Genomic DNA, 18892 nt, shown 5'->3' with positions numbered 1-18892 from the left:
TATTATGAATATTATTGTTACCAAATGATGCCAATGAAACAATAACATTGTGGGAATTTTATTCATTGAGTATGCGTTGACATACATGTATATCCAGATAACAGGCATTTGCGGTTGCCCTAACATGTCCACCTGCAACTATTTCCAGAAAGCTGCAGAACACCTCGCCGTTTACATGCTAACAGAATCAGCGTATGAAGTGAACTTAGCTGCCAATATCGCAGGATCATGGCAAATCTTTATGCAATCTTCGCTCTTCCTGAAAGGAACTCGTACGTTGCGGTCATACAAGTTTGCAGCTTCCTGTTCTGTGTGAATTTCACTCTATGTTTAGAGGTTACAACAGATCAGAACATAATGAATTTACGAGGACCGTTTACATCCAGGACCATCAACAAAGTTGCTCCTGATAATTTGGAGGAGGGTTCTAAAATTTGATCATCTTTTCATCTTATAAAAACATTAAACAGTTTTGATGTTCATACGTGAATATGTATAAATTATCATGGCGGATTCAACCCCTCCACGGTCTGTCGATCCACAGAACAGAGCCCGTATCCCATTCCACGGTCATCTATTGTTCCGACAGCGCTCTCTCGACTCAGAGACCGCCCACACTGTTCAACAAGAATTTTTCTTGGAATTACCAGGGTTGACTTCGAACCATACGATGCCAGGCACCATAGACCCAAATTGCAGCGCGGTTGCTAAGGGTGCACCCTCGTAATTAGGCCAGAAATATGTCCGCCGAGCTCATTAATAAAAGTTATAGACTCAAAATATTCTATATTAGAGGGTCCTGAGAGCCATGGAACTGAGGAATTGAAGAAATATGAGACTGGACCTCTGGGCCGGACTCAGGGCTTCCAATTCTGAGCAATTTGGATGCAATCGGGTTTGAAAGGGGCACTATTTGAGCCATTTTGCCGAGGGAGGGTTTTTCAAAATGGCTACTTTTCTGGACAGGGACATTTCTGCATTTTAGGGGTGGTCTGCTTCTGGTGAAAATTTCTCAAAAATTCATTGGTCAACCCCCCGAAAATTGAAAGGAAAATGAAAGAGGACATGTGGAACATCATTTTTCTGTGCAGCCTGAACACCTGTGAGAGTTGTGAGTATTTTTAAAATATTTGTGAAGTGTGGGGATTTATCACTGCTGTCTATGGGAATTTATTTGTAGTGGTGCACCCCTAAGCTGTTATCATCCAGTAATGTCCCTCGTCTCTCCGATACATCCCGTATGCGCCACCTACTCGCTAATTTTCACGCATGTGCACTGTGGCATTAAAGTCCCATTGATATGGCTGCTTCCTTATGGGTCCAGTCCACTAATTCAAGCCCCATTGAAAACAGTGTAAAATCAGCACCGTTCAGGGCCCGATAGAATGCACGCCAACATTCCTGAGATTTCTGAAACACAAATGAAATTCTTGTCTGGTCACTTATCTTTCAATTTCTTTTCAATTTTTGTGGGTTAACCAATTACATTTTTAATTATTCCCACAAAACAAAAATCACCCCCCAAAAAGTGATTTTTTTACGAAGTCTGATTGCAGCCATTTTTCAAGTGGCAACCCTCAACTTTCCCGGGCACTTAGGACCATTTTTCAACCGTAGTTTTTAGTCCTTCTGCTCTCATATGAAAGCCCAAAGACCCAGGGAGTTGATCCTAGCAACGAGTTACACAATCTCACCATTTTGGGGGCCAAACAATCTCCTTTTTCAAAAGATACTGTGGGGGGGCACTTTTAATGCTAATGAGCTGGCCAGAAATTCTCACTTGAATTAGTGGTCTGCACCCTTATACGCTACATACATGTACAGCACGAAATTTGACCCCTTGCAGATCCTCAACAGTGGTAGGTGATCATTGCCTTATCTTGTCTTCACTGATAAACAGCCGTGGGGTTTGTTTCTGCGTCCTTATGATGTTAGTGCCCACGAGCGCAATAGAGACTCAACCCAGCACGATGAGAGTGGGTTTTTAACTTGATGTAAAACAGTCGATTTAAGTGTCGATTCATGAGATCATTGGGCACAATCACAAAAGATCATACGTAAGCGGTTTGTAGTACGATGCATCTTGCTAACCCGCAAAACAGAAAAGCAGATATTTTGTGGATCATTCCACAGTCTCTGTCATGCTTCCGATGTCTGTCTCATTTCTGATGGCCACTTCCATGCCTGTAAATGTCATGCACGCTTTCTTGTTTTTTTTTTCGCACCTAGCTGATGCTGATATTGTGGTATTGGGGCCATTGTGTGAAATAATTTTTTTTGCCGAAATGTATCATTTAATTCTGGAATTTGCACAGGGGCTGCAGTACTTGACAGTTGACACCATCCAAGTGCTTGGACAAACTTTAACACGATATCCATTTTTGGGGGGGCATTTTCCACGTCAAGGACATGTATTGTTATTGGCGCATATTTCTGAACTGATTCATGTACGGTATGTGCTCACAAAGTCTGGAGGTCCCACTGCAAGCGAACGTGGGTCGGTAAAAATCAATGCGAGCCGTCGTTTTTTTTTTTATTTATTTCTTTGTATTCAAGCGTCGCATTTTTTTTTACAGAGCGTTGCATTTTTCAGACATACGTCGCATTTTTTTCAGCGTCACATTTTTTTGGCTAAGCGTCGCACTTTTTTCCCCTGACAATTTTACTTTGCGTCACATTTTCCAGACATCATTTCCCACTCAAATTATAAATAACAAGGACCACAGAGACCGCCCCGATGCCTTTCCCGTGCAACTGCTTTCAAATTCATGGACACTACACCCTGGCCATTCTCGAATGAGGGCTGTACCCCTTATTTGCAAAATGCACAAGCGGAAAGGAAGACAATGAAGTGAAGGAGACAAGAAAAGAATCGCTTCTTTGGTCGACCCACACAGAAGGCCGACAAGCCTTACCACTCCGCCCACGCGCGCCACCACGCCCACGCGCACTTCGCCCACGCGCGCCACTTTGCCCACGCGCGCCACTTCGCCCACGCGCGCCACGTCGCCCACGACTTCTTTGCCCACGCACGCCCACACACATTTACGGACGGTGGAACCAAGATGAGTTCTGGCTAGATTTTCCACAACAGTGCAGATACAAGAATATTCTGGGAACCAGAATTACATCAGAAATGTCACGTTTTGTACGTTGTGAAAGCCATTTTTTTGGAGTGGATTAAGGTGGTTGGGAAAATTATTTGGAGCTTCATGTGTATAATACAAATTCTTTGGCGTGGCTAACGGTAGGCAGCCGCCCCCGTGGGAGGCTTTAACCCCCCCCCCCATGTGTGCCAAAAAAGCCTTAAATAAACAGGCCGACTCGGAAATCAACCCACCACCACTGACTGCCAGAAATAATCTCGGGCGGAGTAAACAGCGTTCAGCTGATATCCTGCATACTACATAGCGTAGGCCTAATGTTTGAACACACAAGATGCCGAAGTTATGTTAGCGTTCCCAGATTGTATAAAGAGAGAGTCGCGCCAACTTCAGACTTTGGAACCAAAATGGCCATTAATTATGTGTACATTACAGCATGCTGCTATTGTGCAAACTGTCCATGTGCACTGATGCCTAATCCCACATTTTTTGGTTCTCTCATGTCGCAACTATCTCTATGCTATAAAGAGTTCTGAGCGTTCCAAAATGATAGCGCCCTCTCGCAGCTCCGGGTTAACGTCCCATAATGTCTCCTTTCAGAAACCAGAAGTAATGTGAGGAAAGGGATTTCATTCGCGAAAACTTTCCTCTACAGATGGGTACTTTTACTGCAGTCTTTGTAAATACATTCATGTATCCTATTTAATTTCGCTGTTTAATCTCCACGTGGTCATCAAGCGAGGTGGCTTAACATTAACCCCCCCTGGATGAATGAAGAACCATTTGCGGGGGGGGGGAATTCGATTGGGGAGGGTGGAAATTGTCTCATGTAACCTTTATGGCCTTTTGAAGGTGAGGCTACATTCGGTGGCCTTTTACGTGATTTTTGAAGGAAAGGAAATGAAATAGACCCCCAAAAATGTTCCCTTCTCAAATTATTCGTCAAAGAAAAAAGGCTCTCTGAGGGAATGACCCTGTTCCCAACCCCTATTGCATTCTCTTCAACTTAAATTGATTCTGTGAGGAAATATTTTATGCCAATCAGAGAAATAGGAGGATTTTGCTACAAACTGTCTCTGCCAATCAACTGAAAATTCCCCCCCCCAAGGAAAAGACTTGAGACTTGACTAAAGTTAAACCCTACTGAACAGGTGTTTAATACCAAACAGACCAACTATAAATGCCATTGTTATCCCAGATGTGAAAAACAAGCACTTATGTCAGTTTTTGTAAGACTCTCTTTGTGCAGGAATTGTGGAAAAAACTTTTGAAGTAATTTAAACAAGTTTAAAGAAACACAATTTTCGAATTAACTCGAGGAATTACAAATTTAGCATTAACAAAAAAAACAAAAAAAACCGGAAGATCTTTGATGTCCCTTCTACATGAAAATGAGCCAGTTTGGTATTTCAAAAAGGCAAGTGTGAACTGCTGTTTTCGTCTGACATCGACGTGTTTTATTTCGGGAACGCACAGCTGGGATGAGAAGGGAAATATGGGAATTTCTTCATGTAATTTTTCTATGGTCTCTCTGAGGGGAAGGCTACATTTTGGGGCATTTTACATGCTTTTGGAAGGAAGTAAAAAGTCTCCTCAAATTGCTGGTCTCTCATGATGTTGACAAAAATTCAAAGATTTTAATTTGCCTCCGTCCCCCAGGCATGGATCTGCTAATGCCTACCCCTAAGTTTCACCCGATATATCAGTCTGTCAGGCAGTGATAACATACATAAATCAACAACATTTTTAAAATCCCCACAAGTCACATACTGGATCACCAGTGATGGAAAACCAGGTTGCCTTTATATCCCAGAATCAGCCAAAGAAAAAAAACCAGACTATTTATAAGACTTCATGTTTAACACGGTGGTGTGTTAACATTAAAACAAACTACAGCAATAAAGATACATATACTCAACTGGTACATGGCTAGACATCTGAAGTCTCACTGTCCGAATGCATGTAGCATATTCGACATTAATGGCACCAAATGTCCCTGATGCTGTGACTATGGATGGAATCCAGGCCAAAGCTGCTCATGAAAATACCGCACTATCACCAGGCTGCATCAAAATGCATGACCAACGACTGAAGTAGTTGAATTGCCAAAACGCAACACTGTTTGATGTATGCACTCAGTGGTAAAAGTTCACTCCAATGAGTGAAACCTCTTCTTCGTCTCCCATTTTGGCTCCAAGGCTTGGGAAACTTCAGCTCAATTCAGTAACGTCAGATCCTGCCACTTACAGCCAATTTTTGAGGTGGTGTTTACTTTGCTCTTTTTCACGAAAAAACATTTGAAATGACTCTGAAGTCGGGGTAGCCACTGCTACAGATGAAGCTGCAGTTTGGAAAATGGCACAGGACTTGCTGACCAAAGAAGACACATAGACAGTCCTACTAGGGGCTTTTGGAATTTGTCCACAAGTTGCAAAATGCAAGGCTGGTTAGTATTTAGACTGACTCGTTTTCTTCCTTAGGTCCTCATCTTAGATGATGGCATATTGCTCGTAGAGAAGCTCTCGCACTTTGAAGTAATCCGGACTTAGGCAGCCCTCCAGAGTGATCCTGCCAGAATCGTTCTGTAACAATCAAATTTTACAGGAAGTCAGCCTCAGATGTTGACAGTGCCTGTTCTGGCAAAGATGGACAATTCATATGCACGAGCAGTGCGAAATGAAAAATTAGCACCTAAAAACTGGTCATCCTGAAACGTTCATCAAGTATCACGGCACTATCACAGAACCTTCACAAATTTTATAAAGTTTACCGTGATTTTACTCTTGCCACTGATTTATGACGACACTGTTGCTTGATAGTGACCTGAGATTTATGAACAGTAAATCCAGCTAAATCAACTCTTTATTTACATGTGCGGGATCAGGATTGCTTCATGTGTGGATAGGCAAGTTAAACAACATGAAACTAGCCACAAACCTACAATCAACCATCTTCTGTTATCTTTTTGGTTCAATTTGGAAAGGTGATATACAAACATACATTATCGACAAGCTCCATTTTTCCTGCCCCTCTGTCTCTCCAAAGAGAAGGAAATCCAGTTCATACAGTGGCACTTTCCTTAACCCTAACCCTCCTCAATCCTTCACCTGTTGGAGGATTGAGGAGGGTTAGGGTTAATCTTTCAACTCTCTAAGCCTAGTTCCAATACCAACCAGGCCAACATATGGATTAATGCTTTGAGGACTTTTAACCAAGCTACACAGCAGAACATTTTCTCATTGCGTTTTCTCAATCCTTGAAATTCTGCGGGCTTTACACAGCCTCAAGCATTTTTGAAAAATCCCAAAAATGGTCGATTTTGACTGGTAACCCATGCATGTAATACATATATCGGGCACTGGACAAAATAGGCCAGTGGTTAACAAACTGCCGCTGATCCAACTTTCCCTGAATTGCAGACTTACTCAATCACAGCCTCAGGAATTTTTGAGAAATCCTCGGTTTCAGTATTCCCCATCCTCATTAGAGACACCTAAATGAAGTACCGAGGACGAGACTATCACTTACCCGTTTGATTGCTACCAACGAATTGCAGACCAGGACACCCCCGCTGAACTCAGCTTGGATGCCGTTGCGCGACATGACCTGCTTGAGATCTTGGAACTTGGGGGCATTCACAAAGACTTGGTAATGGCCTGGGACCTGTATCAGTTCAGATAATGGCTCTGGTTAGAGGACAGGTAGTGAACAGAAAGTGCCACGTCTCAATCACCGCAGGAGACAGGCCATCATGTGCTTGTTGCTTCTCAAATTGATTACTCTGCTGTAGTCTTGCAAACTCAGCACTGATGATCTCTCTTGCAGAGGGTACAGAATGCTTCGGCCAGGCTGCTTACCGGTTCAAAGAAAACATAAAAATATCACCCCTGCTGTTGTCAGGGATACAACTGCTCTCCTAAGTACTGTCCATGGAAAGATCATTTCTGAGAGGTCAAATGATTCTTATAAGGACCATTGGGTAAACACATGATGCTTTGATAGATATGTGCACAACTGTCCACCAAAGACGGACACATTTTTTAACCCTAACCGCCTGGGCCCTTTTGGCTATGATACACCCTCGATCCTTCAAAATCCTCCAACAGCACCAAGCAAAAACTGCATGCACCCTCAATCCTCTAGAATCCTCTGACATTTCTCGAAATACTCTCCTTGGAGGGGTGACCGCTGCCTCAACCCCCAAAAAGTAAAAGAATGTATAAGTGTGTGACTATCATTCTTCTAAGGTTTAAAAATACCACTATCTGACTTGAGACATACCTCCTGAAGCGGAATGGCTCCTAACATTGGTATAATCTCATCAGTATCCGCAGAGGTGTCCTTACCGATGCCCAACCCTGGAAAAAAGCAATGTATGAATACATTTCTCAAATGTCTGTCCCAGTGTTGTAGTCGAGGCTATCACAAAACCATGCACAAGACTACATACAAGACCACGCACAAGACTACATACAAGACCATGCACAAGACTACATACAAGACCATGCACAAGACTACATACAAGACCATGCACAAGACTACATACAAGACCATGCACAAAACCAGTCACAAGTAGCAGGGTGAACAATGACAAAGGAATACTATTGTTGCAGTTCATTTGAATAGCTTTTGACTTGAATTCAGGTCTTGCGCTGGTCTTGTGTGGTCTTGTGAAGGTCCTAAGTGGTCTCGACTACAACACTGTCAGGGACCTGACCATCATTAATCCATAAGAATGATTCACAAAAACACTTTGCTACAGAAGATAATTTCAGAAAGTGCTGTGGCGAAAACAGTTGAGGTGTTCTTATTCATTTGGGGGGCGTGGCTACGTACGAATTTGGCAGGTAAATAGCTATAAACAGACAGCCATGCTATTTTTTCGTTGAACTTCTGAACGAATCTCTGCATGCCACCTGGCATACCTGGTGCTTTAATCTTGACCTCTGACCCTTCTTCCTCGGTGGTTCCGGTCTGTTCCTTGACCACTCCAAGATGTGGTGTTGGGAGGTCCAGCTGGCCGTCAATCCATGCCAGCTCCGCATCTTTGGCTTTGGAAAACTCCAGGGAGCTTACCAAAGAGTCCTTCAATCTCACCTACGAAAACAAACACCCCACATGTGAAGATGTCCAGGGCCCATTGTTAACACTGTTTTCTAAGAGGCACACATTGTCCAAGCTAATATTCCAACAAATCTACTAAGCAAAATGTCTAAAAATATGCCAAGCGTCACTGAAGTCAGTCAACCCACCCACACCGCTCCTCATTCCCCTATTCTACAAAATAGTTTCGGTTAATAAAGGATGGTCTCCTGGGACCGAACACCCTGTCCCAAGATTCTCACACCTTATAGCCTTTCATTTTCAGAGAGCAGTAATGTTGGAGAAAACAATAATCTTACTTGATAGATGTGGCTTTCCACAGTGGCATCCACTGTCTAGCCTTTCATTTTCAGAAAGCAGTAATGTTGGAAAAAACAATAATCTTACTTGATAGATGTGGCTTTCCATAGTGGCATCCATTGTCTCGTTGATACTGGGTGTAAATACTTTAGTTCCCGCCAACTGTAGCCGGCAGTACTCAGCCAAGTGTTGCGTGGCCTCCTCTGACCCATGTACTATAATCTGTCAGCATTCCAGTAAAGGACATGGGTTTTTAGACTGTACACTAGAATCTTATGAAATAATTTGGTCAGTGGTTTAAACTACACAAACTGTTAAAATTTACAATTTCATTTCAGATTCAAACACTGGCATGTCAACTGAGAAATTTTCACAGAGTAAACATGTCACAACTTGGACAGACAGGGCAAAATATAGAAAGTTTGGTAAGGGGGACAACAGCTGGCCACGATCTATAGGACTACGTAAGTACTGAACAATAGTCATTTTGTTGAAAAACTTGTAACAGGTGCAAATTTTTGTCCTGTACTTAAGTCCAAAATTTCTTAAACACAAGAGATTGTCCCCTCAATGCAGCGCCATCCAGGGTACACACACTTGTTCTGTGGGTGTTCAAACTACACACCTCATGCGCAGCAGCGCTGTAATTATTATGGGGAGAGAATCTTTATTGGGACTCACAGGAATCCCCACAATCCGGTTTAACGCGGTGCCAGGGCACAGACTTTGTTCCACTAATTCACATCTTACCAGCTGTCTTGGTTTGACCTGGGAGATCAGCTTCTTGATAGACTCGCCGTCAGAGCGCCCCTCAAAATCGATGAAGTTGACTGAGCATTTGACCTCTAGAGTGACCTCGCGAGAGACACACTTGGTTGGAATGTCGGCACCAGCTGAAACCAAGCAAACTACTATCATGAATAAATTTCTACCCAAAAATTAAGATTTGATTTTGTATTCTCATTTTTTTAAACCTTTGTAACATAAAAACATTCTTTTTAAGAACTCAAAGACGTGTAAGACGTAAGAAACGTGACAAAATAAATATTTAGAATTACTTTGGAAGCATTTTACAAAACCAAGAAACACCAACAGGAAGAATGTACACCTCACCTTCGCCCACGTCTTCACCATCAAAGCCATCCTCTTCCTAAAAATCAAAACAAATATGAAATGGTTCCATAATTTTAAAACAACTATCAGAGAGACGTCAAGCACCTAAGACTGAATGTCATTAAACCACCCTGTAGTCGGGTCCATCACAAGTCCTTCAGATTGTCCAGTCTCAGATCAAGTGTCGAGACTTGGGAAACTGATCCCTGATTGGACTTGTGCTAGACCAAACTACCACAGTGACAGTTGAAATCAGAGAGCGTGAAGGCAACTCACAGCTTTGGTCTTCTCCTCCTCTGCCTGGGCCATTTCCGTGACCATGTAGTCTTCGGGTTTAATCAGTTCACCGTACTCGTCCCATCTTATTCTCTCCTCGTGGAACGGGAACATGGGGAAGGACTTCTTGGCGTGCTTGAAGAAGCTAGTCCCTTTCTTGCCACTCTGAAAGACGGTGCAGTGAGAGATATGGTCTTTGATACAAGTGGACTGTCGAAAAACTCGGCAGGAAATTAAGTCACAAGTGTACACGTGAACACACTGCCTTCTAGATTTGAAAATTTGAAAAGTCTGCAAGCCTGCAGTTTGTGATAGGAGCTTGTATGCTGAAACACGGGGGGCATCCAAAAGCCCTCTTTCTTTGGTGACTGCTTGTTATTATGTGACTGTGCGTTGAAAAGTCCCGGGGTGGATGGGGGTCCCTGGGTGGAAGGGGGTCCCGGGGTGGATGGGGGGTCCCTGGGTGGAAGGGGGTCCCGGGGTGGATGGGGGTCCCGGGGTGGAAGGGGTCCCGGGGTGGAAGGGGTCCCGGGGTGGAAGGGGTCCCGGGGTGGAAGGGGGTCCCGGGGTGGATGGGGGTCCCGGGATGGATGGGGGGTCCCTGGGTGGAAGGCGTCCCGGGGTGGAAGGGGGTCCCGGGGTGGATGGGGGTCCCGGGGTGGATGGGGGGTCCCGGGGTGGATGGGGGTCCCTGGGTGGAAGGGGTCCCGGGGTGGATGGGGGGTCCCGGGGTGGAAGGGGGTCCCGGGGTGGATGGGGTAAGGAGACAAGACTTGCTTTCTCCATGTTAACAACAACCTAATTAACAATTAAAAATTCCAGTCTTAAGTCTTTCTTAATGCCCTAAAATCTTTCTATGGTCTCTCTGAGGGGAAGGCTACATTTTGGGGCATTTTACATGCTTTTGGAAGGAAGTAAAAAGTCTCCTCAAATTGCTGGTCTCTCATGATGTTGACAAAAATTCAAAGATTTTAATTTGCCTCCGTCCCCCAGGCATGGATCTGCTAATGCCTACCCCTAAGTTTCACCCGATATATCAGTCTGTCAGGCAGTGATAACATATATAACTCACACAATATTTGTGCATCTCAAGAAATTGATAAGTACCTCTGCTTTGAGCATCAAATCATGCTGGATGAATTTTTTACTGCCTTTGTGGCCTCCTACTTCACCAATCTCCATCTCCTCTTCGCTCTCGTCACTGGAGTCCATGTCTGTACCCCTGAGGATCAGAAGGCCAAGTTCCACCATTACAACCTTACTTGTAATTTCCAAGCCTTTAAAAAGACCATGCAATAATTTTTTCACTGACGCAATCCTTATACACACCTATGTAACTAATAATATATTACTCAAAATATCCTTTTCTTCGATTTAAAAAGCAATCTTTTTTTTAAAACTGAAAGCAATGCTCGTCATGACAAGGTCCCGGCTTACTTTCTCATCTTCTCCGCTGCTTTTCTTTCCTTTTCTTTCTGTCTGTACTGCTCTAACTCCTCTGGGTCCAGCTTCACTCGCTTACTCAGCTGAGAAAGACAGACACAAAGACCCGCGAAATCTTAACCAGTGGCTAAAAAGGAGCGTGATGTAAAAGGCGAGTTGTTTCTACTGGTGATCTTCAGAGTCAGAATATACACATCTCTGGTTCTTCTCATAACCACACTGACCTTTCAGAGATTGGCGCTTTATGCACACTGCCTAAGTTGTTGCAATGCGAGTAAATGGTCAACTTCTAAAACCATGATTAGTAATTCACTTGCTGAGGAACACTTTCTTGTGAATACAGTGTTTTGCTAATGTTGACTGTTTTGTTTCAACGTTTGTAACTGACTTGACTCTCCTCAAGAAAGTGCAAAGAAATAAACTAAAGTTCTCATTAATCAGAAAATACTCTGCTGTGAAAGCTTTTTATCTTTTTGAGCCACTTTTTTTCTGAAACCACGTGACCCTCGCTCAGCATATAAAATTGCTGTCTGTGTGGTGCATGTGAAAATCGTTATCGGGGAATACAAATGACGTGTTCTGAAAGTGAACCTAACCAGTGGAGGGAATGCCATAATACTACTCTGGCAGAGTACCGCATGATCCCTAAAAATTTCCCAGTTTGTACAACTGCTTACAACGCGTAAAACGTGCTGCGGTCATCTTTGCAATCACCTACCTTGAGTTTAATTTCTTTCTGTTGGATGTTGTCGATGAATGATCGTGCCAGGGTGCCGTGACTGCTGCGGCAGGTCAAAACAATGCTGTTCTTAGGGTTATCACACCAGTCCACGAAGAGACTCCGGGAGTAGCCACACTGCAGATCTGGCACACTGGCCAGTACAACCTGGTGGATTGTCAGGGAGAATGTCAGACTGAGCTTGACCAAGGAATAGTTTCACAGACCACACCATAAACTGTTAGTCCTCAAACTGCCCCCAAAGTGCATTGCTGTTCCCTCTCTCAGAGCTACCTACATTTTACACACCAAAATCAGTGAGTTTATACAAAATACTAGAGTCCTGGGCCCAGTAAGGACGATATGGATGACTGAGAGTCCACTGGTACTGGAATGCAATATATAAATACACTGCATTATTATGATTAAATCTGAAAAGAGACAACTACAGTGGGCCAATATGAACTAAATGCAACATCGTTTTCATTTGACATACACAATATAACCAATGAGTGGAAGTCTTCGATCTGGATTTTTGACAAAAAAGGTCTGAATTAGGCTTGGCCAGTATTACATATTTCAATGCCGCGATATCTGTGATAAAAATACTGCGATATTCATTAATACCTCAACATTTTGCTAACAAAAACTGAGTTACTGTAAAGAAGCAGGTAATGGCCCATGTTCCTTTTAAAGATGACACAAACCTTTGGTTCTGGAACCTTGGCCAGTTCTTTCAGTGAGTGACACAGCTTCAGATGCTTGAACTGGAAGGGATTGTTGCGTTTGTCCTCAAAGGATCGCATCACCTTGTCGCTCATCCACTCCACCTACAAAGAGGCAGAATCCCGGTGGCAAATCAAGTATGCAATGTCATGATGGGAGAGACACAAGTTTATAACCTCAAGAACAATCATAAAAACATCTACATTCTGCAACACAGAGCAGGGTTAATCCTAGGCATGTTTCTAAAACAGAAAAAAGCAAATGTGATTTGGGGCATTATTATCATTATTTTGGGGAATATTAATCCAAAACACATGGCAAGTCAACATAGTTTGGTGACCAGTGTGGATGCATAGACCAACAGGCCAATAGCTACTAGTAGTCTGGTAGTTGTCTTTAAACTTAAAAACAGCATGCCCCAAACAATACCAAGCTTCTCTGGAAGACAACAAATGTAACGTCTCCTTCATTGGCTTGCGGATTTTTCTCAGGTGAGTCATCAAGGGGTGAGATTGACCAATGACAAAAATAGCTGAAAACAGCTGAAAAAAGGCATTAAGAGGCTGAACTGTGAGAAGTTCCTATACCTTTGAAATCAGCTAAAAAGCTGAAAAGTCTAACCTCTGATCATCCAGATTAGAGTCTCACTTTTAGAACTCTACATCCTTCAGTTCAGCTAAATGCCGTGCTTTAACTCAGTGCGCTTCCAACTACTGTCCTGACTTCAAAGCATAGATTCAGTTCTTCCCTGTATTTGCAACTCTTCTGAACCACTTAAACACTTGCATGTCAGTCAATGACTTGTTAGAATGCTAGGACTAAGAACTTTATTTTTCATGTAATGGGTTCTGAAATTTGATAATGTGACTTTCTTCCTAAAACACCTGAAGAAAAAAGTTCACAAGACAGCTACGGTGTTTGGCCATCATCTTGGCTTACCTGTGACTTTGCGAATTCTACTACATTATAGCTGACGTTGTTGATTATTGCCAGCGAGTATGGGCTCAACCCAGATTCTGTGTTCCGCCACAACTGATCCTGAAAGAACACAAACAAAACAGGGCCAGATTGCACACTTTGAAGTGAAGACATCGAGACTTGCAGTGTCAACATCTGTGCCAATTTATCACAGGAAAACTTCAGAAACAACGAAGGAAGTAAACAGAATGGGCAAGTTTTGATTTCTTTAAATCTTGTATACTGCGACCCTTTTTGCTTTAAGTCCAGTCACTTTCGCTTTTTTTGGGGGGGGGGAGAATTTATCACAATAATCATAAAAAGTACGGCCAAAATGATCACTGCCCTCCATGTAATTTACTGGCAAGCAATGTCTGCTAGGTACAAAAAGGGCAACTAGTTTTTGGCCAGCATTACAAGCCCTGACAAAGAGTCCACAACAAAGCATCAGTAGTTGTATCACGCAGCGATGAGCAACTTACCAACAGGAGTGAAAGTTCAACAACTCTGCCAGCTGTGTCCACTGCAATGAGTACGTTGCCATCTCTTCTCATTGTGTTCAAAATAATGGCTAGAATAAAGAGACAACAAGCACGCGTACATTTCATGATGACGTCACTCTTCTTGAATGTCCATTTTCCAAGTTAGCGTTACACTTATTTTAACACTATGTGATTCTGACTAAGATGTATGCTGTCTACAAAACTTCAAAACAGCGGTTGGGTATGTAGCACAGTGCACACAAAACCTACCGCGTATGGAAAACAAATCAATGACCACTGTCTAAAAAAAAACCTGAAGTCTTGATCTCATGATCTTCTTGACGGCTGCCAAATTTGTTAGTAAACAAGGAAAAGCCTCCTAAAGCCCCCAAGCATGTTTCATTAAAATACGCCAATATGGTTGGAAAAACAGGTGGGTTAGTACCGGAAAAAACAAGACAAAGAAGAACACAGACAACGACAGGATGAAAACAGGACAGGACTAGCGGACTCACTCATCAGCTGTTCATCCCTCAGCCTTCTCCTGGCCTGAACATAGGTGGCATTGAAGGCATCGGTGATGAGGAGCGATGGACGACTCAGCGACTCTAAGACGCAACCATTCAGATGGCGTTCCTTCTTGTGGTTGTAGTCGATGGCGTAGATGATCTCCTCCTCGCCGTCTTTGACTATCCTCCACAGCGTGCCTCCGATCATGTGACCAGCAGGAAGTGGAGTTATAGTCAGACCGTGACCTTTACCTATGTTGTAAACCAAAGAAGTCAAAGTGCATGGGTTAGCTATTCACAAGATGTGGTGCTATCTGATTCAGAACAAGAATTTTGACTCAGTGAAGGGAAAATAACAGTCTCTGCATCCTAAACAATGTCAGCTGCTATCTGATCCAGAATCCACGAGTATGCATCCACTAGTATGCATCCACAAGTATGCATCCACTAGTATGCATCCACAAGTATGCTTCCACGAGTATGCTTCCACGAGTATGCACACATAGAGAAGGGGAGAATGTAGACATTGTGTACAAGGGAGAGGGGTCCAAAGCAATGTGAAGATATGCAGATCTTTGGCTCTCTTCATCTACTCCTGCACAATACTTAGTGGTCTACACGACATACCTTTAAGGTTTGTGCTTTGGGAATACTTCAACTGAATGATCTTGTCAAATGCTGAGTCCACATCATCCAGTGTGAACAAATCAAACTCTTCTGAATTATGCCTTGACTAAAACGAAAGAACGAAAAAATGTTAAAAATAAAAACAGAATGATAGGAAATATTGTTCAGAGTGCAATTTAACAAGAACAAGACTGGGCCAAAGGAAATGGATTACTTTGAATATAAACCATGCTTGACAAGATGTTACCTATTCCAAACTACCCATAAAAAGTTAAGTTGACATGATCATTTCCTTGTAGTGAGATACAAAGTATTCACAATCAGGACCAAAGAAATATCTCGCTAAGCTTCGATTTCAGGTTGGTTACTGTGCGTGGGTAGATCTCCCACTACTGTTAGCATAGAAATAAACTTATTCAGGAATTAGTCAATCAATTTTGTTTGTAAAAGACATTGGCCAATCTGGGATATCCCCCTCTTTTTTACTTTTTTTGAGAAGGGAAATTGTTCCTTTTCCTTTGTCTCTGCTCTCAACTGGTTACTGAATTCCTCTATCCCCCCTAAGTTCAGGTGCACCCTTGCCAGCGAAGAAGAGAGAACAAGCCAGAAGGTTTTCTAACCAAGCACCTACAGGTGTATATTGCACAAGCGAAGAGAGATCGGTCGCATGTACTCAGTGCGTCATGCCAAAGAAGTGCATTAGTGCATAAACCTCAGTGCGTAGCATGAGTACCAACCAAGGGACAGTCACTGCTATTCAAAAGTATGCCCGAGTGGATAGGCTGTTTAGGTGGCACTTCTGCAAACTGCAGTGTGTCCAACCCTGACCACGCCACACCATATACTTAAATGTATTCATTAAGTACTTTACCTGGTACAAGTCGTACATGAACATCTGTCCCATCTTGTAGACTGGAATGGTGGCATAGATGGGGCATGTCAAACCGCATTTGCCGACAATGTATGGCAAGGCACCGAGATGGAGGTGGTCAGGATAAGTCAGCAACATTGCATCAATCTGATGAACATGCCTGAAAAATGTAACACGTGGTGAATACCACGGAGAGTTTAGGGTCAAAGCATTTTCCATATCTTGCGACTCTAAATATGCATTTCTGCAGAGGCATCATCCACCGTTTAGAAAAACCAATGGTACATATTTAGTGTGGCTTGGTTTGACCTTCAAAGTCCTGCAATATCTTTCAAAACTTTCTGGCAAATTCTTTAGGATCTGAGGTTACGGTCAAGTTCCTTGAACAGTCCCACTTTCCAACATTGAGATTTAAACCAAACATTGATGTCACAAAGCAACTCCTCATGCTACCTAGTTGGGTTTCAAGGAGTTATCTTGGTTGTGTATCTCTGCACTACTTGCTGTAAAAATTACTGTCCCTCCAGTTGAAGGACTTACTTTTTCAAGTTCTCAATGTAGTCCAAGTTGAAACTTTCATCCCAGCCACAATCCAGCAGGAAACGGAACTCGTCCACCTGGAGCATGTAACAGGGTGGAGACTCATCCCCCACTCCTGAAAATGGGGTCAGTTTTATGATAGATGTCATATTTATGAAGTGGCTGCTCTTAGCCTTGACTTGAAATCATTCCTTCGGTGATGAGCAACTACAAATCAGACATCGGTGCCTGCAAAGAAAAAGTTATAGCCTCCATGTACTTTCAAGTTTTATTTTTCAATGTACCTCAATCACAGTTGCAGCTTTGGCCCGCCAGTCTGTGTTCCTCCCTCCATGGGCAAACTATCCTGACAAAGGCCGAGAATAACTAAAAAATCTCAAATAACGTTAGGTATGTACATGGTATGTAGTATGTACCATGGCCGAGAATTGGTCTTACTTTTTTGTTTTAAATTATACAGCCTGCATGGTACCATATTGACACATTAGCACAGCACCCTCACCCCGTGTGCCTTGGACCTCCATGCTTTGGAGTAGCTGCAGTCACGCAGTAGGCACCAACGAAATGGGAGGCTAACTTTGTTAAGTTGGTCCTTCGCCATGTTGGCATACGGGTAGCGTTTGTGAAATTAATTGAATGAAACAATATCCGGAATATCCTACATTACATGTAATATTGAAAGTACCCTAACGTTAGTTTCAGCTAGTTTTGGTACAAACTGTTTAGTGTCTGAGGTAGGCATGGACATGGTAAATATTGGTATATTGTTGGTTTTGGTAGGCCAAACTGGATTTATCCGAACGAACACCCATGTACCTTTCACTTGTTTCAGGCTTCCACAAACGTAAGTTTTTGTGCCGCCAGGAGCCTCAGACGATTTCCGTTTACGGAACCGGACAATCAGCTGTACTTACACTCATTTTGAAAGTTGAATGATTAAACAAAAGCACAGGTGACCGAGGAGAAAGCGTTCTTATTTCACAATAATTGCTTCTAATTCTACCTCCATGAACTGACAAATGGCGACAAACACGAGCAACACACGGGCGTCCATCCACGGTATGGGAACCAGTCTTTTTGGCATTGACCGACCGGCAACAGGACACACGCGCCAACGAAGACCAGCAACTGACGGCTGCTGCAATTTGCCTTACATGCATGCATTCTGGGCAGCCGCAGCCAAAACTTCGGGACACAGTCTAACAAGAACCAAGGCGCGCATGTGATGTCTAGTACCCAGCCCGAGGACATACATTGAAGGGTACAGTCCACTAATTCAAGCCCCATTGAAAACAGTGTAAAATCACCATTCTTCAGAGCTCAATAACATGCAAGCCAACATCCCTGAGGTGTCTCACACAAAAATTTAATTATTATTCAGTCATTAATCTTTCAGTTTCTTTTCAATTTTCGGGGGGTTAACCAATTACATTTTTAATTATTCACCCAAAACAAAACCAACCCCCCAAAAGTCGAAGTTCCCAAGTCAGCACGCAGCCATTTTTCAAATGGCAACCCTCTACTTTCTCGGTCCTTTGGGAACATTTGTCAACCGTATTTTTTATCTCTTCCGCCCTCAGATGGAAGCCCAAAGAACCAGGGTTTCGATCCTGGCAAAGATTTACACAATCTCACCATTTTGGGGGCCAAACAATCCCCTTTTTCGAAAGATACTGTGGGGGGGGGGCACTTTTAATGCTAATGAGCCTGGCGGAAATTATTGCTGGAATTAGTGGACTGCACCCTGAACTCCACATGGGCTGGAATGGGTTATACACAAAACATGACGGGCTCGTAAGCTGCATTGGCTGAACGTTGAACGGGATGAATCCTTTACAAAAAAAGTCTAGTGCAAACTCGGCTGACTGAGGGACCAATCTCCCTTGACACGAGTGCCTGACAAATTATATTTTTTAAACACCTGCCCACACAAACAGCTACATGAGTCAAAAATGGTGAAAAAGTTGTACAGAGTCTCGAACAAGCCTCTTGGCTGTCTACTGTCTTGGCTGCATTTGATACGTTTAAAACTCAGGCCGGGAGTCGCGGAGAGGCAACACCAACTTCAATTGAAAGAACCCATGTTTCATTATTAGTATCGGAAAACCTTTTTTCCCCAATAT

The 18892-nt window shown here is 43.1% G+C and overlaps 1 protein-coding gene across 2 annotated transcripts; it reads right to left on the bottom strand.

Annotated features, from left to right (window-relative positions):
• Positions 1-4232: 4232 nt before the first annotated feature.
• LOC110975208 (cleavage and polyadenylation specificity factor subunit 2-like) lies at positions 4233-17848 on the bottom strand. 2 transcript variants are annotated; one of them, XM_022227472.2, is made up of 19 exons: positions 17586-17848; positions 16770-16997; positions 16230-16389; positions 15359-15464; positions 14738-14983; positions 14223-14311; positions 13723-13821; positions 12765-12887; positions 12058-12225; positions 11334-11422; positions 11004-11118; positions 9897-10061; positions 9621-9657; positions 9258-9400; positions 8595-8729; positions 8030-8201; positions 7386-7462; positions 6633-6767; positions 4233-5686 (listed from the first exon to the last, which is right to left on the bottom strand). In XM_022227472.2, exons 2-19 carry the CDS (start codon positions 16916-16918, stop codon positions 5594-5596), a joined length of 2301 nt encoding a protein of 766 aa, XP_022083164.1. In that variant the 5' UTR covers positions 16919-16997; positions 17586-17848; the 3' UTR covers positions 4233-5593. The 2 variants fall into 2 exon arrangements, with proteins under 2 accessions (XP_022083164.1, XP_022083165.1); XM_022227473.2 differs by having other exon boundaries at positions 17684-17847.
• Positions 17849-18892: the final 1044 nt, after the last annotated feature.

This window comes from Acanthaster planci, linkage group LG01 (genome assembly GCF_054643075.1).
Source record: "Acanthaster planci isolate LZ-2023a linkage group LG01, COTS_SCS, whole genome shotgun sequence".
NCBI lineage: Eukaryota > Metazoa > Echinodermata > Asteroidea > Valvatida > Acanthasteridae > Acanthaster > Acanthaster planci.
This window is presented reverse-complemented; position numbering and strand designations above follow the sequence as displayed.